Source organism: Anabrus simplex, chromosome 11 (genome assembly GCF_040414725.1).
Source record: "Anabrus simplex isolate iqAnaSimp1 chromosome 11, ASM4041472v1, whole genome shotgun sequence".
Lineage (NCBI taxonomy): Eukaryota > Metazoa > Arthropoda > Insecta > Orthoptera > Tettigoniidae > Anabrus > Anabrus simplex.
In genome coordinates, this window is record NC_090275.1 from 19,401,388 (window position 1) to 19,424,534 (window position 23,147).

The 23,147-nt window shown below is 39.8% G+C and overlaps 1 protein-coding gene across 1 annotated transcript in view; it reads right to left on the bottom strand.

Moving 5' to 3' along the window:
• Positions 1 to 3,275: 3,275 nt before the first annotated feature.
• The window catches only part of THADA (Thyroid adenoma-associated protein homolog), a 139,928-nt gene continuing 120,056 nt past the window's right edge, over positions 3,276 to 23,147 (bottom strand). Inside the window, exons 22-24 of the mRNA XM_067155258.2 lie at positions 19,963 to 20,116; positions 15,046 to 15,308; positions 3,276 to 6,424 (exon numbers count right to left, since the gene is read on the bottom strand). Of these exons, the coding sequence (XP_067011359.2) occupies positions 6,074 to 6,424; positions 15,046 to 15,308; positions 19,963 to 20,116 (768 nt within the window). The 3' untranslated portion in view covers positions 3,276 to 6,073. The remainder of the gene's footprint in view (positions 6,425 to 15,045; positions 15,309 to 19,962; positions 20,117 to 23,147) is intronic.

The window sequence follows — 23,147 nt, forward strand, 5'->3', positions numbered from 1 at the left end:
TGCTACTGTGGGTTACATTGAAACTGCTCCGAGAACCATATCCACACCAATGTTCACCCTGCACTAACTTCACACATGTGTACTTAAGGGGAAGTGTAACACCAAGAATGGCCTAAGATATACATTTCTAATTTTTTTAACTGACATATTTTCCTTATTTAGAGTCTGCTTTTCAAGATTACATTGGTATTTTGACTTAAGACGTTCCCTAGTGATATATAAAAATCATTTCATTGCCTCATGATGCTACCTGCCACACCCACTTCCTTCAGAACATGTGTTATACATTCCATACTTTTGGCCCTTCTTTTGCATATCCAAAATGTAAACTTCCTTTTCTAGGGGAAATTATTTTCCTGTGTATACTCTGAGTCCTGTACCAATGGAGATCAAGATTATAAGGCGCATAAATCAGTTGCCAAACGAGCAGGAGCCAAGGGCACTGAACATGTCAAGCATATTAAGGTTAAAGACCACCATCTCCTCCAAAACCCACCCAACATCCTTCAATGATGGAGCGACTTCTTCTCCAAAATGAGTAATGAGGAATTTGATCAACCTACAATTCAAACTGTGAATTCAAATCTCTAGACCTGCACTGCCAATTTCCATCAAAGAGATTGAATAGGTGACAAAGAAGATGATGAACGGGAAAACAACTGGCCCTGATAATATCCCACCTGAAGTGTGGAAGATACTCCGCCAAGGAGCTAAGGTCCTCTTCACCCTCTTCAATCGACCTTCGATAATGGAAAGACCCCAGCAGTTTGGACAACTAGCATTAAGTGCCACTTTGGAAGAGCAAGGGTGATGTGATATTGAATTAATGGATTATCAGCCATTATGGCTCTTGTTACATGCCATGAAAATGTTCGAATGAGTAATTGATGCCACGCACTGCAAGATTGTTTCTTCGACTCCAAACCAATACAGTTTCATCAAAGGGAACTGAACGACAGATGCCATTCTAACTGCTCAGTTGCTTTTGGAGAAGCACCGTCGGAGGACCAAACCCATCCATATGGCGTTCCTCAATGGAGAGAAGCCTTCGATCATATCCCACACGCACTCATTTGGCACGATCTACGGTTCCACAATATTCTCCAAACTTATGCCCAGTGGATCCAGCTACTGTGCCGCAATGTTTTCAGTACGGCCTGATGTGCAGCAGGAACACTGCCTCCCTTCACCATCAATGTTGGAGTACATCAGGGATCGGCACCTTCACCCTTACTGTTTGTCCTCAGCATTATGTGCGAGCTCGCCTATGCTGATGACATCCTTTTGGCAGATGTAAAATGTGAAGGCCTTCAAGAGAACAGTCGTTCTCTATGGTAGGAGTGCTGGCCAGCATAAGCAGGTTCTACATGCTATGAAAATGAGAATGTTTCAATGGAGCGTTAGATTAACGCGATTGAATCATGCAAGGAACGACGATGTCCGATGACGACTGGGAGTCGTGCCATTTGTAGAGGAACTACAGGAAGGTTGACATGCTACAGAGCTCATCTTTGCTGTGAATAACAAGGACAGCCATGCATCTGGAGCCTGAAAACCAGTGATTGTGTGGCTGACCATCAGAAAAGAAAAAAAAAAGTGGACAGATAAAATTAAGGATGACACAGACGACAAGATGATGATTTATACTCTTCAGTTGGCTTGCCTGTCTGTAACGCATGCTAGCCTTCATATGTTTGATTTGTTTACTACTGAACCTTGTGGCCTGTGTTCAGGAGTTAAGCTGATGCAGATCTTTTTTGCAAATGTCTACATGGCAGAACATAGTACCCTAATGAATCATTCAACAATAAGATTTAAAATAGGGTTTTTGCTGGGGGAGTGAAAGTTATGTTGAGCTATGATATAGAAATGCTCAAAATCTGCAGTGAGATCAACAAAACAGGCCATACAATCTGATCTGGATGCTATAGTCACCAGAAAATAAGATAAAGAGGTGAAAGTAAACAAGAAAAGAAGACCCGGAAACTCAGATGATCTTTAATACGGACCTGGGATGCAGTTCTCCTACAAATTAATTTTATCACAGGTACATTTCTTTCAGTTAGTATTTACCCCAGAAGTAATAAATTTCAACCAGAAGATTACTGCTAAAAGCTAACACTTTTCCCCCCCCCTCATTTCTATCTAAAGAAAAACAAGAAATATTAAGGAGAAAATCAACAATATCAGACATGTGGATGACATTTCTGATAATTGTATTCTTCGTCGTTGATTGATACTGGTATCCGGGTATTCATATTTCTCCTGTGATTCTTTCAATCCTTGAATTCAGGGATGCAGATGCCATCGATGACTAAGGAGACCAATTTTGGCATGAAACATATGACCACACTGGTTGCGCCTTATAGAGGGTGGAGGTCGTGGTTGAGCTGGCATTATTTACCCCTCTGACATTTTCCTTCTACTTGTCTACGATGTTCACACTCAAATTGTGCAACTGCAGCTGCAGTAGTTGTGTGCCAGCGAGTACGGTCTTCTGCAATTATATACCAAGTAAACGGATCGATGTAAATGCTCCTGATAATTGCAATAAATGAAACAGAAACCGTCATTCTCAGACAAGACTAATGGACTTGTCATTAACACCGGAGACTGCAAGCCTGATGGTGAGAAATCCAACATTCACATCTGGAAAGACACCTCCATCACTACCACAACAAAACTCATCATTGTTTGAAAACTAATCTTCCCTGTTGTGGCCTGTGAAGTGGAAACTTGGAAAATGAAATTGGTGGAACACAAGAGAATTGACGCTCTAGAAATGTGGTGCTATAGGACATTACTTTGAATACCCTGGATGCCGCACTGAACTAAGGAATCAATCCTGAGGGAGCTAGACATCAGAACAAGACTGTTGATCAATATCAGCCAAAGACAACTTTGGTATCTGATCCTGTGATGGATAAACCAGATAAAGAGACTGTCCAGGATGAGCTTACAACAAGCAAGTCACCATGCCAAGAACAGATACTACTGGAGGCAGACTGTCAATGACACCCTTCCGTAGGACTGAACTAAGAGATATTTGATAAGATATTATTAAAATAGCCTGCCTGGTGGTCATAATCATTAAAGCATCAAGTCCTTATGGTCTGGCACTGTGGTTAGCCAATTCAAATCCTGTTTGTGGGGGAAAAAATACCATCAGAATATTGGTCGTCAGTGTTGGAGAGGTGGTGGTTAACAATTCCTAAATCGCTAGATTGTGTGCCGAAAGTCTAGGCTCAGTTCCAAATCTCTTCACTGTGCTCATCTGGAGTTATTATTAAGCGTATGGAATTTACAGAATGGACAAGTGTATACAATATTATACAAAAGAAAAACCTGCAAAGAATACATGGTAAGTAGGGAACAATTACACATGGATATCTAAATTGTTTATCCACTGCACTAGGGATTCTGAGACATCAGCAAAGTCTTTCCGGTCTCCACAATAAGCACGCAGAGGGCATTCGTCCATTATATGATGCATGGTCTGGACTAAAGCACCACAATCACATGCTGGAGAGTCCCCGAAGCCCCACTGGTGAAGGGAGAATGCAGATCTTCCACAATTAGTGCGAAACCTGTTTAGTGATGCCCACGTTTTTCTTGGCAAACTGAAACAAGCTGGGGCGTGGTTTGGATTAAAGAGGCTTGGCCACTCCGGAGCTGTACGAATCCATTGCTCTTTTAAATTGAAACCAGCATTCATTAGATTCTTAGCTGTTTTCATTGGTGGCTTACGGGATTTCAGCCTTTGTCTCCAGAGATCTGCAACATCTCTGTTCATCTGGAGTGAGGACATATAACACTCTTGATGGTGATTTGTCCATCGGATAATAATAATAATCATCGTATAGCCTCAGCTACTGCGTGCAAGCATTTTAATTTGATGCCATCTGGCTGCTTGCTCATGAATGTGGACGTTCTGTTTTACTTTAGCCTTACTAGATGGCAGAGTAAACTGAATCTCTCTTGGACATCTATGGTTGAATTTTAATTAATTTTGTCAGGTAAGCACCAAACACGTTACCAGAGATCTTCTGCAAGCCGACATCATACGATGTGGAGTGTCCAATGGACAGTTTTCCGCCCTTCAAACGTCCGACTACCTCTGCCGGGTTAGAACCCGCTATCTTGGGATTCAGAGGCCGACACTTTACCGCTGATCTGCAGAGGGAGCTGTCCATCGGATGAACAGGCCCCTTGGTGTTATTCGACAGGAGTAGGCTATGCACCGTACTCTTCTTCTCTCATCATCATTACAATGGGCAATCATCACACCGGATCTTCGCCTCGGAAGCAAGGAGTTACAAACTCTCTGACCAGAGCTGTGCACACAAATAAATGAAGATTGCAAACTGCCCATCATCAAGGTCAATGAACTGCTATCTAATTTCCTCAGCATTAGAACACATACATACAGTTTTAAAAACAGTATCAGAAAAACATTAGTATAAACATTTTTTTAAATGTTAATGTATATAAAAATCGGTAGACAGAGAAAGTATGAGTTTGCATGTATACCAATATTCATAAAAGTAGGATCTGTCTTCTTCTTCTTCTTCTTAGCGTGCCTGTCCGCCTCGGACGTTGGCGTTCAACATGGCTATTCGGGCTTTATCCATTGAAATTCAGATCTGTAGCATCCAAGAAAAGTGCAGATAAATATACTGCCTGACAAAAACAGTTATGCACCCGGCCGCGGTTCAGAACGGTTTCAAACAGCCATTGGATCTCCTGAAGCAAGTTCGTCCAAGTTGTTGCAGCTGTCCCTCCAGATCCTGCAGGGGTTGGTACTGAGATGGAGTCCCATTCCAATGTCATCCTACATGTGTTCAATGATGGAGAGGTCCGGGGACCTCAACATGCTCTAGGCAGTCCATAGACACACGTGCTCTGTGTGGACATGCATTATCTCATTGGAACACTGTCCCAGGGTGCTGTGACGTATTGCTGAACCGTCAAAGTTTAGCGGGGACCTGGACGCACATTCTGTGGCTCCCCACACCATGATGTCTGTGCGTCTTTCCACAATATGGGCAGGATCCACCCTCTGCCCTCAACGTCGCCAAACCCACACACAATGGTCATCGGATCACTGAACATGATGCAACACCAGTAGTCATCTGTCCATGTCTCTCGGGCAAGGCACCAATCTAAACGCAAGCGTTGGTGTTCTGGTGTCAATGGCAACCAACGTATGGGGCGGTAGGACCCCAATCCAGCGGATGCGAATCGTCGAGACATTGTGAGGGACCTCACAGAATGTTGTAGAGTCTCCAATACATGTTCGCGGATGGTAGGTCCCGCAATGCTTGGCGCACCATACGAAGGCCCTCCCTCGGGAAGGGGGTTCCTGGTGGACCTGAACCTGCACGACGTGATTGGGTGCCCTCATGTACCCATTGAGTCCAACATTAGGCCATTGTAACATCTGAATGGCTCACATGCCTCGCAATTGCACGATACAACCAACCAGCCTCATGCAGTCCCACAATGCGGCCTCTGTCAAATGCTGTCAATTGGTGGATAGGCTGTCTAATGTGTCTACGAGGCATCGCGTGTACTTTGTACTGTACGTAGTCCTCTCTACACGCCTTGTTTAACTAGCTGACTCACGGCAGTTGACTGGTAACAACTTATGAACAACAGGACAGTTCCATCACGAATGTTCTACACATTACAGATCCCTATAAATCTAATCATTTACTCACACATCAATGGTATGCATGTACACCAAAATGGGATAATATTGGACCACTCCTGGGTGCTTAACTTTTTTTGTCAGGCAGTGTATGATTAGATTAACATTGTGAAGATAGGGTGTAACACCTTCTGTTAAATGATAACTCAACTTTGTCTTCAGAACTCCCACAGCCAACAGAATGCAGTGCCATGGTTTCAAGAGCTCTGTCCCTTCACATTCATGGAGTAATGCAAATAGCAAGACATCTTCAGCCGCTAGACAGGGTTTACTGGTTTAATGATATTTTGCATGTAGGCCTTGCAAGAAACTCAGCTAAAATATGGACGGACAATATAAAATATAAAGATAATCATTAAGAAATCACTGAGGCATTGCTTTTAAAACTCTCAACACTTTGTAAGTTGCTACTATGACAGGCTTCTGGTCAGGAACAAAGAAATGAGAATATTCACTGTGATGTTTGACATGTAATATTTTATCTTTGGTGAAATTGATAAAGTCACTGAGAGATGACACATCTTTCATGTTGTCGGTGACCTCTTCCACGTTCGAGGGCCAGCATTGTGTGTAGAGCCAGTGTTTGATTTCATCCTCCAGAGGAGCCGTGACGAGCTCTATGTCCAGAACTTGCTCCAAGTATTTGCAAGCTAATTCGGTCAACACTACTCCCTCCGCAAAAACGTTCATCTCACCTTTGTCGAATACTCGTTCCTGCAAACAAAAATGACATTTGAATTAGAAATTACAGGAGAAAAAATGATGAAGTTCCTAAGGAAACATGTAAAATAATTATCTTCCTGTCACCACTGCAACAAGTAACGACCAACAGAATGGCGACTGAGAGACACACGAAAAGAAAATGGCAAAAATGAGTAAAGGTACCTGTTAAGTTGCAAAATTCTCCTCAAACTGTGGGCAAAAAATTGGGGTTAACTGCAAACTCAGTCATTCTTATCTTGGTGCGAGTGTCAGCCAAGTAGTTGTTCAATAACCAAGTTCAAGGATGTAAAATGATCAGTTCCATAAGGAAAGAAAATTTCATATAGAAAGAGAGAAACACGAACGGGAATGCACAACAGGCTAAACACATTGACAGATCAGCATAGTTTATGACTTTCTAGTACTTATACCCCATTTGGTTAATTTTTTCCTTTTGCCCTTGTCCTGCCTTCCCAGTCATCTGCCACCCAATTTTTTATTTTTTCCCTAACATTTGAACTGAACATTAAAATCAATCAAAGGCATTTATGTTGACGAGTGGGCTGCTGTCAGAATTGATGGCAGAATTAGTTCTTGGTTCAGGGTATTTACAGGGGATAGACAAGGCTGTAATCTTTCACTTTTGTCATTTACAGTTTACATGGATCATATGCTGAAAGATATAAAGCGGCAGGGAGGGATTCAGTCCGGTGGAAATGTAGTAAGCAGTCTGGCCTATGCTGATGACTTGGTCTTAATGGCAGATTGTGCTGAACTTGAAAATAGGTGCAATGAGTATGGCATGAAAATTAGCCTTTCCAAGACTAAAATGTCAGTAGGTAAGAAATCCAAGAGAACTGAATGTCAGATTGGTGATATAAAGCTGGAACAGGGAGATAATTTCAAGTATTTAGGATGTGTGTTCTCCCAGGATGGTAATATAGTAAGTGAAATTGAATCAAGGTGCAGTAAAGCTAATGCAGCGAGCTCACAGTTGCAATCAACAGTATTCTGTAAGAAGGAAATCGGTTTCTGGACAAAACTATTTTTACATTGGTCTATTTTCAGACCAACTTTGATTTACGGGAGTGAAAGATGAGAGTACTCAGGATATCTTATTCATAAGTTAGAAGTAACAGGCAAGAAAGTAGCGAGAACGAGTGCTGTTACAAGTAGGTGGGAACAATGGCAGGAGGTTGCTCGGAATGAGGAGATAAAGGCTAAGTTAGGAATGAACTTGATGGATGAAGCTGTACGCATAAACCAGCTTCGGAGGTGGAGTCATGTGAGGCGATAGGTAACCTAAGAGAATAATGGACTCTATTATGAAGGGTAAGAGAAGTAGAGGGAGACCAAGACGACTGTGGTTGGACTCAGTTTCTAATAATTTAAAGATAAGAGGTAAGGAACTAAATGAAGTCACAGCACTAGTTGCAAATAGAGGATTGTGGCGATGTTTAGTAAATTCACAGAGGTTTGCAGACTGAATGTTTTTTTTTAAATTTGATTTACGTCGCACCGACACATCGATTACTGGATACTGGCCACACTTAAGCGACTGCAGCTATCGAGCTCGGTAGACTGAATGTTGAAAGGCATAATGGTCTACAATGAAGAATGTATGTACGTATGCATGTATGTATGTATGTATGTATGTATGTATGTATGTATGTATGTATGTATGCATGCATGTTGAACTGAGCCTCTATCAACTGTGCGTTAACAACCAATCTCATTTCCAGCATTCAGATTGTTGTCGTCTGCCAGCTTTGACATCCAGCCTGTATCTCTTAGGCTCATCTATAAGTGCCTTCTGACGCTCCTCACCCATAAGGTGCCTTCGATCTTCTGGAATCTGATTCCACTTTAAACTCCTGATAACCCTTTACCATTAATCTAAATTCAGCCCTATTGCTGATTTAGTTTTCAGGGATACCGAACTATATCAACTCTTTCTCACGTTCTTAGAACTACTCGATTGTGCTGTTTTGGTTTTAAGAAATTCCAGGTTTTCTTAGCCAGTCTGCCATTAGACATACAGAACAATAAATTTTCCTTTTAACCGATGATGTCATTCGGGCATGGAAGCTAAAATCAGCGAGTCTCTTTAACCCGGTCTATGAGACCTTAAGTTGACGAGGACAACTTTCATCAGGCATGTCCACGTCATAGGGGTGGGCAACAGAACCATAGTCGGAGCTATATTAGTGGCTAAGTTCCAATGGGGATCCAGACCTATGGGGTATAACACAGGCGCCGACCACAGAGATACGTGCAAAGACTTTAACGGCAGTGAAAGTGGAGAAGCTGGCGGACAAGGCAACCTATCCCTCTAGGGGTAGCACAGAAGGAACCCACTCACTGGCTTGTGGGATGTGGAGGGATCAGCAAAAGCTAAGGGAGTAAATCCTGAAAGAAAATCCTTCTTTATGTTAGACCTAGCTTGTCAATAAGAGAAGTATTCATGCAACTGTTTTCAATGAAAGGACGAGCATTTGATAGAATATATCAAATATACCAAATGATGACCTTCTAGCGTTTCTGGAATTAATGATGACCCTTCGGAGGCTGATGCTCATCCTAGAAATGCGCAAAGAATATCAATAGAAGACATAAAAACCGGATAGGACTTCACCAGCAAAACAAACTGAGAGTATGAACTCTGAATATAATCACACTGATGGGTAAGTATGAGGAGATAGTTGAAATGATGGAAAGGAGAGAAATACATGTATTAGGAATACAAGAGACAAAATGGAAGGGGGTGAAATCCAGGAAGCTGAGAAGAGGGTATAAGCCATACTGGCACGGGAACAACAAAGAAGCCATAAATGGAGTCAGTTTTGTACTACATAAAGATATTGAAGCCATAACTGATGTCTCATATGTAAATGAAAGAATCATCAAAGCTAGAATAAATATGGATAAGACAGTCTTTCAATAGTTCACATATATGCCCCAGAGCAAGGATGTGATTATGCTGAGAAGGAAGAGTTTCTGGAACACCTGGAGGACCATATAAGAGAAATTAATATCATTATAATAGGGGATGATATAGATGTTGATTCCCATAGGAAATCTGAAATATTTGTCCCGAATGAGTAAATTTATAATACCAATACAAATGGTCCAGCTAACTCATTCCTGGTTGCCAGCGTTTCACCCCCGTGTGCTAGGTTGGGCTCATCAGTTGGTACCTAGCACACCTACCAGGACGCATGGCTAGTGCATACCGTGGAAGCCACTGCGTAGGCTACTTGGAGCCACTGGCAGTGCCAATGCACTATGAGAAACTTTGTCTCATTGCCAAAAATTGATGCCTGCTTGGCCATCCGAAGATATAGATGTTGATTCCCATAGGGAATCTGAAATATTTGTCCCGAATAAGTAAATTTATAATACCAAAATAAATGGTCCGTTATTGGCCCTACACAGTGGCCTCCACAGTATGCACTAGCCATGTGTCTTGGTAGGTGTGCTAGGTACCAACTGATGAGCCCAACCTAGCACATGGGGGCGAAACGCTGGCAACCAGGAATGAGTTAGCTGGAAAATTTATCATGTCCAATAATGGACAATTTATATTGGATTATAATAGGGGATTTCAATGCTCAAACTGGAGTAGACAGGTCAGGTTATGAAGAGGAGATGGGGCCCTTTGGTTACGGTGTTAAAAATATTGAGGGAAAAAATGCCCTAGACTTTTGTGTAAGAAATAACCTGATAATAAAAAACACCTTCTTTAAGAAACGAGATAGTCATCAAGTAACAAGATACAGCTGGGATGAAAGATCTAATAAAACAGTAATTGACAATGTGATAACAGAATAACTATTAGGATAAAGCATGAGAGACACAAAAGTTATCCCCAGTGAATGTTTAGATAGTAATCACCGACTTCTAGTGGCTGTGTATACAGCAAGTACAAGAAATGCACCCAGAATAAAGGAGTGGGAATTAAAAGATGCGGTAAATAAGAATGCTTTCCAAAACCTGATAATACAAAAACTGCGAAGAAATGGAAGATAAAATGATCAGGAGGAATGGAACTTGTTCAAAACAAAGTTAGTGGACTGTTAAGTAGAAGTTTGTGGCAAAACTAAAGGAAACATAAAAGAGAAAGAAACCAGTTGGTAGAGTGAAAATGATTATTAAAGATCAAAATGTAGCAAAGAAAAATTAAGGATTTTGAAAGCAAAAACAAATGCAAGGTAACATACAAAAAAAAAAAAAAAAAAGCTGACCCTGAACAAGAATTGTGAAGGAAGAGAAGATTAAAATCTGGGAGACATTCACACAAAAATTCAAAGAGGACGGCAAAGGTAATCAGAAAATGTTTTACAGAATATTGAAGAGTAGAAGATTGGCCAGAGAGTATATTAAGGCAATTGAAACTGAGGATGGAATTATTCTATATAGGATTCTGTAAAGGGAAGTAGAAGAGAATGAAGTCAATGAATTTAATGAAATAAAAGAAACAGCCCCATTACATTGGCAGAGATAGAAAATGCTTTGAAACTCATGAAAACTGGAAAGTCACCAGGAATAGATGGACTCATAGGAAATAAATTTTATATTATTCTGTATTGAAGAGCAATATAAAGTAAAACAAGAGCTAAAAGGGTTCCACCTATTCAATACTTAAAGTATAACCCCGATTTTGCGTGACCTCAATTTTAAAATTAAAAATTTCATCTTAAGTCCGTATAGAACTGAGAATAACAGGAAATTAAAAAGTCCACCTTTTCAATACAAAATAACGTTGAACTAATTAAATTACAACATTTACTTGGGACTAGTTTCGATGCTGATGTGCGTCATCTTCAGCCACTAATGATTTAGCGTAATCCTGCATTTAACGGAAGAAATTTCCAGTCCCGAAAATTATTCAATTAGAGCAATGCAATTTTATATTTGATTTAACGTAATTCGCAACAGGGCAAAATCCACATTTAGCGTTAAGGAAATCTTAAAATTCTCAATTATTTATTTCTATTCATTTTGGTAATGGGTTATTAAGAACCTTTGAAAAAGACATCATAAGCTTGTTAAGGATAATTCAAGGCAGAATATGAATTTAGAGCGTAGGCATTTAGGGCTAAAGTGTGATGTTGGACTTGGATACACATCCAACCGCGGCCGCTTTAGTAGAATTTGGTTAATTAATGTTATTTGCTTTATGTCCCACTAACTACTTTTAAGGTCTTCGGAGACGCCTTCTTTTGCATGCCAATAAATCTACCAACACGAGGCTGACGTATTTGAGCACCTTCAAATACCACCGGACTGAGTGAGGATAGAACCTGCCAAGTTGGGGTCAGAAGGCCAGCGCCTCAATGTCTGAGCCACTCAGCCCGGCCGCTGTAGTAGAAGAGAACCCATGTTTTAATGGCAATGTTATTATAACCTTCGAAAATTCCTATATTAATCTGTGTCTGTGCAATATCCTTCGGTTATGATGGTAACCCTTCTACTGATTTATTCGTTATTACGGGAAAATTCAGGCGTGATAGTTTTTATCCGTTATCAGTATTCATAAATTCTACTTCAGTGTTTATATTGAATACAATCGATCATCTTCTGTATGGATTCTTCACTATGTGCGAGCAAGTCGGTCCTGAGCGAGCAATTCACAACTCCGATTGGTAATAAACAAACTTCGGGATAACATGTTTTTTGCAATAAGTGCAATGACAGCAGTTGTTAACTCCTTAGAAGTAAGGGCTGAAGTAAACGATTGCTTAATTTCAATACAATGTACTGAAATAAAATAAGAATGTGATACTTCTCCTTCTCAACATACAGCGGTGTGCATAACTAATTTCAGAGGATAGGTTATGTACTTTTGCATCCTGTTAAATTTTAGAAAGGCTGTTCCCACATAAATTTATAGTAAAAATGTTGTTATTCTACAGGGAGCTTGAAATATGTTTTCATAATACGTGCACGGTAAACCTAGGTTAGGTGACGCCGTATGAAGTAAGAAAACTGAAATGTTTTCTACAAAGTGATACATTTAAATTTTTTAAGAATAACACTATATATATGTTCAGACGATCGGAATTAGAAAATAAGTGCTAATGAGTAAGCCACTGCTTGAAAAACATCCGTGAAAATGTTTACACAACCGATTGCTGTTTCATATCAATTTTAATGTGTTTTTGTGCAAGTTTGGTATCTTTCCCGACTTTTATGAAAAATCATACATAATGTCATAAGAAAAAGGAAAGGAGAATGAGAAAGGGTACAAATTATAGAGGAATCACCCCGTTGTCTCACTGTCTCAACATAATAGAAAAGATCATAGGGAAAAGATTAAGAACACAGATAGAACACTGATTTGTGGAAGAACAGCATGATTTCAGATGTAACACAGAAACAGTGGAAGTCTTCCAAATATGATGTGATGTCTACGCCAAATTATGTGAATCTCACTTCAGGAATCAAAAATGAACAGCATTCAACAATTAAGATCAGATACAGAAAAGACGACTTTGCTGGTTTTGGGTACATATGCCAAACAGATGTTACTAGACTACCTTACAGGATCCTATATAGAAACAGACCCACTCAGTGGGCAGCACAATGAGCAGCACCAAAGTAAACCTGGACCAAACAAGTTATGGATGAACTGAGGAACGACAGACTCAGCATTGACAATGGAAGAATTACGGTCATGGAGAACAGCTTGTGAACAAAATCTGACATCCACCGGCACCCACAAATAGCATCTAGGGACAGAGGAAGAAGAAGAGTACAGTGATTGTTTCATTGTTGGGATCTCGGTGGTATAAAGCACACTTGTTCTGTGGGCTCTCTCCGCATCAATCCCAGTTCCTCTATATCCGTCTCTTATTAGAACCTGGCTCGTTCATTTATGCTTCCCAGCTCAACACTCATTGAAGTCCATCTTGACAGATCTTCAGTCTTGAAGCGGGAGGATGATAATAATAACGCTATTGGCTTTACGTTCCACTAACAACTTTTACGCTTTTCGGAGACACCGAGGTGCCGGAATTTAGTCTCACAGGAGTTCTTTTACGTGTCAGTAAATTTACCGACACGAGTCTGACGTATTTGACCACCTTCAAATACCACCGGACTGAGCCAGGATCAAATATGACAAGTCGGGGTCAGAAAGCCAGTGCTTCAACTGTCTGAGCCACTCAGCCTGGCAAGATGATATTCTTCCTCACTTTTTTAACCTGATATTTGGGCAGAATTTTGGAATTCTGATTCCTGTAAAACTAACTACTTCCGAACAAAATTCATAAAGGAACTACACTGCCATCATTTCAACCTCCTATGAGATAACATTTTGGAAATGAGTTTGCTCTTAATACAGGAGTCAGACAAGGTGATGCACTCTCAGCTACTTTGTTTAATCTGGCAATTAACCAAGTCCTTGAAAAAATAATGGATACAGGAAATATTGTATATAAATCTAAACAAATTTGTGCATATGCAGATGATGTAGTGTTAATGGCCAGGAATGATTAGATATTTGAAGGAAATGTTTCTTGAAATGGAGGAAGCAGGAAAACGGATGGGATTGGAGGTGAATGACAGTAAATCTAAGTATATGCATGTGACTGTTATAGAGGGCAGAAGAAGTCAAGATAATCTGACAATAAACGGCCATAATTTTGAGAATGTACGAAGTTTTGAGTATTTGGGAACCATGTTGACAAATAATAATAGAATAAGTGAGGAGATACATCGCAGAATAACAGCTGGAAACAGGGCCTATTATGCTAATCTTACATTATTTAAATCTCGTCTATTGTCTAAACCTACAAAATTCAAAATATATAAGACCCTTATTAGACCTGTAGTGACATATGGCTCAGAAGCCTGGAACCTTTTAGTTGATGACGCAAATAAGTTAAAGATATTTGAAAGAAAGATTATTAGACAAATATATGGCCCAATTCAAGACCAGAATGGTTGGAGGATAAGGACGAATGCTGAAATACAAAACATACTAGACCAGGAGGATATAGTTAGATTTATTAAGGCACAGAGACTGCGATGGCTTGGACATGTGGAAAGAATGGAGGAAGATCGAATGCCAAGAAAAGTAGTTAAATCCCGAGTAGACAAAAGACGGCGACAAGGAAGGCCCCGTAATAGATGGAGTGATGAAGTTGAAGCTGACTTGAAGGCAATGAACATCCGCCCATGGAGACCAGCCGCTCGGGATCGAAGTAGATAGCGGACTATCGTAGAAGAGGCCAAGGCTCACACAGGGCTGTAGCGCCGGATAAGTAAGTAAGTAAGTAAGTAAGTATGAGATAACATTGCTGTAGGATAAGGAGAAAGCTGGATAAATACAAGAAAATGTAAGAAACATAAGAGAAATACAAATACAAGTGGTAAAAGATAGGAACACTGGACAAACACAAAAGAAGAAAAGGAACCCAACGGGATATTGTAAATATTGGAAGGGAACAGCCTAGTTTCAAATCAATTCACATATAAAGAGACAGGAACATGGAAAGAAACAAGACAAACATAATAGCAAGTCAGTTAAGGAAGAGGGTAGCATTAGAAAGAGGAGACAAGCACATCAAATGCAGCCTGATTTTATAAACGTTATTGTGTCAAAACTGCCATAAGAACAAGTAACTCACCTCAATGTCATCTCCTCCACTGTCATCTTCCAGTTGATGCAGGCTCCAAGCCATCAGAGTAGCAATACAAAGAACAGGATGAGGTCTGTGCATACACGACACAAACACTGCCACTAATAGCTCCCTGGCATAGTGGGCCACTACCGGAACGTCTAGGGTGGGGATGAGGCTCCGAGCAAGACTTGCCACTGTGTTGCGGATATTCAGGTCGTCATCGTCCAGAAGCATTATCACTGCTGTCCATAAGGAGCACACATTTAGCGCTGTAAATATACAGATATTTAAGTTCCTTTCCAAGAATTATTATTATTATTATTATTATTATTATTATTATTATTATTATTATTATTATTATTATTATTATTAAGCATACGACAGTTTTGTAAAACTACATTTCAGGTAACATCAGTCACAGAATCATGGAAATCTCCAGCATTACTCATAAATACAAACTATACAGACACATTGTTTATACACTGTGTAGCTGTCGCTGTCAGAAAATCACTGAAGTCTTCAGCGTACCACAGTTTTTACACTTGGTCGCTGTATGTTGAACTGTTTGCCTCTCAGCACCACAGTCACATTTAGATGATGGGATTTCTCCCCCAATTACAAATATCTTCACACCTTGAATGGCCAGTCCGGATTCAACTGAGAGTCGTCCATATCGCTCGGGGCTGATCAAAACACACGACGGTTTCTCTTGGATACAGAATAGCTAAGGGCAATTTTGTTGGGAGTCTTCATTCCCTGAGCTGAGGATGTTGAATTTGTCTTCTAGGCAAATAGCAGGATATCCAGATCTGAGTCTGCTTCGCTCTACAAGCGGAATGTCATTTAGTATTGGGAGATGATGATTTTGCATTATCTTCCTATAGTCTCAGAGAAGAGCACTCATCTACCTTGCTTCAGGGGGTGATATATGGCTCAGAATAGGGAGCCAGTATGTGGCAGTGGATCATGTTGCCAAACTAACAATACACACAATCTCATTCAGCTGCATGTCTCAACCTTCCATGTATGGGGCTATTAACTCACAATGGCACACAGTACTCTGCTGCTACCATTTACCAATCATGTAATTTACTATTGTAACCAACATATGGAATACAATAAAGCCTATTATGGCTCTTTAAAAAAAGCTGTCACCACATAAAACTTTCAAAGTTCAATTTACAGTAAGTTTTGTCTGAATGTTTTATTTAAATTACGCTTGCCATCTTTGAAACATCAACAAGAAGCCATTTCAACACCATATTAGCTCCCTTCCTCCTATGAATATTGCAATGCAGCCCCACATATAACAAAGAACACTCAACTCGTTCTAATCTGGCATTTTGTTCGGGTTCCATGTGTAGCTGAATTAGGCAGTGTGCTTCTTAGAAATTGAAACAGTTTTGGCCCAGAGTGATACCCAGGACAATATGAAAGCGTTAAAGTTTGGAGGGGTGCAAGGGAACATGAAATAACAGAGGCCAGGCAAAGTCAGAGTGAGTAACAGGTTAGGAGGCTTGTTAGAGGGTCGTCAAGACAAATGGAGGGTTTTGGGTTTAAAATTGTACTGTAAGCAGAATATTCTTCTTCATACATGGCGATTGCCTTTTGATACATTTATTTGCTGGTTACAGTTCTTATTAACAGCCCTACTGGTGAGAAAATCGATGACAAGGTCCGAGGTGAAGTGTCCTGTTCCGATGAATGATCGATGTGAACTATTTGGACGAAAACAATGTAGACAAACGTAAACCAGCAGAAAGTGTTAACAATTTTGCCCAGGACATCCAATTCAAAACAATAGAGTTCTAGCAAAATTGCAAGCTATGCAACACTGTTTCAAAAAGTTGAAACACAGAAGTGATTTAGAAGAGGTGGGAACAGCAAATGGAAGGCACAAGACGACAGATGGAAAGTATATTGTATTGAGGAGACGTGATGCAAGTTTCAATCTGCAATGGTCTCTCTGTTGATCATCCATTACAACAACATTCAGACATGGGTTATTGCTGCTGCACAAGCTGGAAAGCAAACGCACGATACATAACAGTGAAGCAACCTGTGGTACTGTGTCATGCAAAATAACATTTATTTCCAGTGATACCCTTGCAATGAAAACTTTGCAATGAGAACTACAGTGAATCCCAATTTACACATTTTACACTTGTACATTTTATGCATTTCTACGTTACATTAACATACCTGCCAACGTTACAAAACAAAAAATCAGCAAAAATCAGGAGAAATCAAATGGGTCAAAACTGCTTATTCTACATGTCTTGTACAATACAAGAGTACTATGGCATATATTATAACACTTATTGTCTTAAAACCCGACTGTTGCTATACGAGGCTAAAAATTGCCGATCTCTATTTCCTCACAGGAAGAACGAGGTATGTGAGTGAGATGATCGGTCTCTGATAAGCCATCCGAAAACTCATGCTCCACAGCTACAAATCAGTCAAATACTTAGATGCGATTACTTAGCAAATGCATAGGTTAATATATTGCATCACACGTCCACGCAATTATGCAAATCGGAATGCCATTTTTATCAAGTAATAAATTAAAATTCACCAGAATTGTCTCCAACTAGCTCCTAAAATCTCTAGAAAAGTCACTAGTTGTTATCTTTCAGTCACTAGATTACTAAAAAAAGACTCCAAATCTAGTGACTAGTCTCTAGAATTGACTAACTACATGTGAATGAACACGAACATAGCACGTGAGAACGAGATATTGACAATCGATATATGCATCGCGATATACAGGTTTCAACATTTGTGCGCATTTCTTGAATTAATAAACGTCAAATTTCATTTGAAAGCGGCCAATAAGCGAAGGACTTCCAGCCACTGGCATACAAACCTGAAATGGCGGGATTTGAAAACAAATGTTTGAAGTTCACCAAAAAATAAGCTAAAATCAGGAGAAATAATAGAATAATCGGGAGGTGGGAAAAACTGTCGAAAATCGGGAGTCTCCTGCTTAAATCAGGAAAGTTGGCAGGTATGTGTTAATAATTGTACTACAGTTTAACATGCATACTAATCCCGTTTTTACATTTTTTATTTGTATGTTTCCACATTTGTGCAGCATACATTTTATCTATTACGTAATTAATCAATGATTTCACGTGAAATGAGACGACTGTTCTTGCTGCTTAAAATTACACAGCACTGTACATTCCAGTCATCTCCAGAAGGACGAGAACTTGTGTGGCTCAAAGTCAACGAGTTTTACATGCACAACTTGTAGCGGACCTAATGCTCCCGGCAGTCAGCGCTAAGTTGTGGTGTGAGAGGTGAGGTGCAAAATGAGTTCAATAAAAGCAAAAGCAGGTCTCGTTCAATTTAAGAAATGTTACATACAGTATAAAGAAGTGCAACAGCATCCTAATGAATCAAAAGTAAGCACATCTCAACATCCCCCATTTACCACCATTAGCACCCATGAAACATGCATACAAAGTGGAAATTTTGTGAACCTTGAGAAATGCATGTTGACTTGTTTTCAGCGATAATGTGCTACTAACATGCATATCCAGGAACAATTATTATACAAAGGAAATTTAAATTTTTAAAGAAATTAAATGTTGAAAATTTTCAGATATCTTCTGGATGGTTACATCAATTTAAGGAGAGATCTGAAATTAGTGGTCATAGAGTTCGTAGCAAAGCCAGCAAGGTAGATGAAAATACAGTAGAATACTGAAAGGAGAATGTTCTTCCTAGAATCATCCAGAAGTACAAATTTAAAACCATTCACAACACAGATGAAATGGGGCTGTTTTACAACCTTTTACCTGACAAAACAATGGCAATGAAAGGTGATCCCTGTCATGGAGGAAAATGGAGCAAGCAGAGACTCACAGTACTACTTTCAGCAAAAGTAGACAGATTGGATAAACTACGATCTTCCTTTTTCTTCCAGGTTTTGTTGTTTATGTAGTTTAGCTAGGAAGCTCCATTCGATAGCACAGTGACTTGTCGCTTGCTCAGCATTGCAGCTGTAGTGGCAGCAGCCAGACCTTGACACGCCGAGCACAAGGCCAACTGCTCTGAACTGCAACGCTCAAAAATCATACTTAAATATCATTCCAGGACAAATCAGTTCAAATTTCTGAGAAGCACACTGCCACAGCAACTCAAACAAAACCCTAGTTTCGATGAAGTCCAGAGTTTCTTGTAGTATTGTAAAATATGTTCTGAGTTTCATTAAAGCTTATCTTGCTTTTTCACATGATAATGAAACAAACAGGCTAACTTACAAACAGATATGGTCCTTTTATGACACACAAAGGTTTCTTAGTTGAATAAAATGATCATTTTCATGAAATAAATTTTATTTCTAGTGATATGTGACAATATCAGAAGTTATGAATTTCATTATGGTCCATATTGACAAATGATCCCTATCAAAGGGTAGAGAAGGGTCCACGTATTCAATACCATTAGCTTGTATACTGTCTTATAAAACCGGGACTACTTTCGACCCCATACAGTATATATTGGGTCATCTTCAGCCACGCTCCAATTGGAAGACATATGCACACATATAACCTACAGTATAATAAATTAAACACACTGGTATGTCACAATCTTAATCGGACTTCATCAATGTTTTAAATTAAGACTGTAAATTGTGACAGACCAGAGTGTTTAATTTATTATTGGTTATATGTGTGCATATGTCTTCCAAATGGAGCGTGGGTGAAGATGACCTAATATATATGGGATCGAAAGTAGTCCAGTTTTCCAAGACAATGTACAAGCTAATGGTATTGAATAGGTTGACCCTTCTCTACCCGTTGATAGTATATCTAACAATATTATAAATATATCTAGTTATCACTATTTGAAGAAACTCAATACACTGTACACACCAACGTTTGTTCCCATCCTTCTCTCCAACTTCCTTACCTGAGAAAAAGTTGGCTGGTGTGGTCTCGAGCATACTGCTATTACGTAACAGAATTTCTGCAACTACAGAGCGACATTCCAGACTCCTCTCGGCTGAAGAGAATTCGAGCAAAACGTGACACAAATTGTCAGCCACGTCTTTTGGTAAAGCTGCCTGCAATCACAAGCCACAAAAACTATTATTATATGTCTAGATATTAATCTGATGTTAGTTACAAAATACACTAAATAAATACAACAGAAACTGTACTAAATGCGACAGAGAAAATATTGCATTTAACTGATTCTAAAGCACACTTTTCTTGGTTAAATCTCTTCTCAAACACAGGACTACAAATTAGAATCGATGCTGTACAAGTTCCATGAACAAATTCACAAATTCTGTTTACCATTTTGCCCAGTGAAATGTCAATGTGCAAACAATACATTGGTTTTATGATTCTTATGCTCGAGTTCCATTCGGCTCCTCTTTGTTCACAGTTTATACCGTGTGGCTGCTGGTATCAACGCTACTAGCACTGGAGTGGGAGAATCTCCAGTTTCCAGCAGTTAGCTTGAAGCTTTGTTTTTATGAATTTATGAAGTTCCTTTTGCTATATAACGATGATCACCTGGTGGCAACAATCATTAAGGTGTCAAGTCTATATGGTCTGACACCGTAGTTAGCCGGTTGAAGTCCCGTTGGTACACAATTTCTTCCAAACCTCTCTGCATTCATCCATCAGAAGGGAATTTTAAACCTTGAGCAGACCCCTTGGTGTTATTCAACAGGAGTAGGCTATGTGCCGGCACAGGGTTTCACCTTCTCCCTTTCTACTATCATATATCACATCATTCATTTCCTCTCATTAACTCCTCTGATGAGTTGATTTTTAATGATTTTTATAGTATTTCAGTTGGGACACAAAATAAACTGTCCATAATGGAGGAGTGTCTGTTAGAGATGAACACCAGGTCAGAGCTCACACCCAACGTGCTCATCCAACAGTGAAACGCCTAGCAGTATATATATTTATTGGTTTTTTTTGTTAGTGGCTTTACGTCGCACCGACACAGATAGGTCTAATGGCAATGATGGGATAGGAAAGGCCTAGGAGTTGAAAGGAAGCGGCCGTGGCCTAATTAAGGTACAGCCCCAGCATTTTCCTGGTGTGAAAATGGGAAACCATGGAAAACCATCTTCACGGCTGCCGACAGTGGGATTCGAACCCACTATCTCCCAGATGCAAGCTCACAGCCACGCGCCCCTAACCGCACGGCCAACTCGCCCAGTTGCAGTATATTATTGGACCTCTGATGAATCAGCTCACTGTGATGTCCTGCTCACAATGAGTCCTGTAACAGCACAAATTCCTACTGCCACATAATGAAGAAGAGTAGAGTAGTCCATCATTTGGAACATTCCTCCTCCAGGAAAACTTGCTTCCATTTGAAGGTCATACATTAGCTAGCGGTAGAGCCCAGATTTCTATGCAAAATGCGTATTCTTTTTCATACTTCTACAGCTAAGCAGAAAGGTTATACTTCGTAAGATACACCTTGATAAGTAGTTTTGACCTTGTCGGATAGTGCTTTTAAGCATTTAGTCTGCAGGAAATCAGTTTTGCTTGCTTATTTCATTATTTGAAATTTAAAACGCCATATTTTAACCAAAACTAACGTTTATCAGTAACCAATTCCTTTTTTTAATCAGCTAATAAAATTATACTTTCAAACTATCAACCTCATGGTCTGTACCGATGTATTGTACAACAAAGTGAAGTAAACCAATGAATCCACCTAATCAGTACAATATATATTTTGCCTTAGGCAAATTTACATTTCAGTAGTACATGTTTCATTTAGTAACTATACTGGCCTTCGGTTTAGAGCGTCCCAGGTTCGATTCCCGGCCGGATCGGGGATTTTAATCACTTCTGATTAATTCTTCTGGCTCGCGGATTGGGTGTTTGTGTCCGTCCCAACACTCTCCTCTTCATATTCAGACAACATACCACACTACCAACCACCACAGAAACATGCAATAGTGATTACATCCCTCCATATAGGGCTGTCGTCAGGAAGGGCATCCGGCCGTAAAACAGAGCCAAATCAACATGTGCGACACAGTTCGCACCCGCAACCCCACAGGTGTGGGAGAAACGGTAGGAAAAGAAGAAGAAGTTGTCCTCATGTTAACATGCAACCTCAGATCTACTGAGAAATAGAAAAAAAAAAATTCCTGTCTTCTTGTAGTGTCATGTCTTGTTTAAAAGATTCTGAGTAATGTACATATGAAGAAAACTGATGATGTCTGTAGTGAAATTCGACACTTCATTATAGAAGAGATTATCGATGTCTTGCATATGACTGTACTTATTAGGCGGTTGGTGGTTTGCAACTTGATCCTAATATTGGAAGTGTCACTCTTGCCTCACATTTCTCAGGATATTTGGATACATGGTCCATTATAGGACATTATAAATTTTCCAGCTAACTTATTCCTGGTTGCCAGCATTTTGCTCCCGTGCGCTAAGTTGGGCTCACCAGTTGGTACTTAGCACACCCACCAAGACGCATGGCTAGTGCTTACCGCGGAGGCCAATGCGTAGGCTACTTGGAGCCACCGGCAATGCCAATGCACCATGAGAGACTTTGTCTCCTTACCAAAAATTGATGCCTGCTTGGCCATCAGATGATACAGATGTTGATTATTTCAGGTTCCCTATGAGAATCAACATCTATATCATATTTGGATTTAAGCATGAAGAATTTTTAATACAACAAGTGCTATGCAATAAGTTTTTACTCTCTTCACACTATGATCTTATGTTTGTTGATTTTCAACTCTAGCCAGGCTACGGCTGAAGATATCCTGCACTTTAGGATGAAACATGTCCCGTGTGTTAATGTGGCTTAGTATACAAATAAATAAAGTGTATTTTGTATTGGGTAGGTGGACTCTCAAAGGCCTTTAAATCCTTCACAATTATTGAGTCTCAATACAGATCACATAATGAATTTTGTAATGTGCAACATACCACTTAATTGAGCAGCTTGACTCCTTTCTCCCAAGTCTTCCCAGCTCTCTTCTAGCTCTCAAATTGTTGCTTTATCTGTGATCGTTTGTATAATGGACCTGTATATTTCTGTAGTAGGAATGTAGATATCATGTTTTTCTTAAAATATCTGGTACTTCTGACACA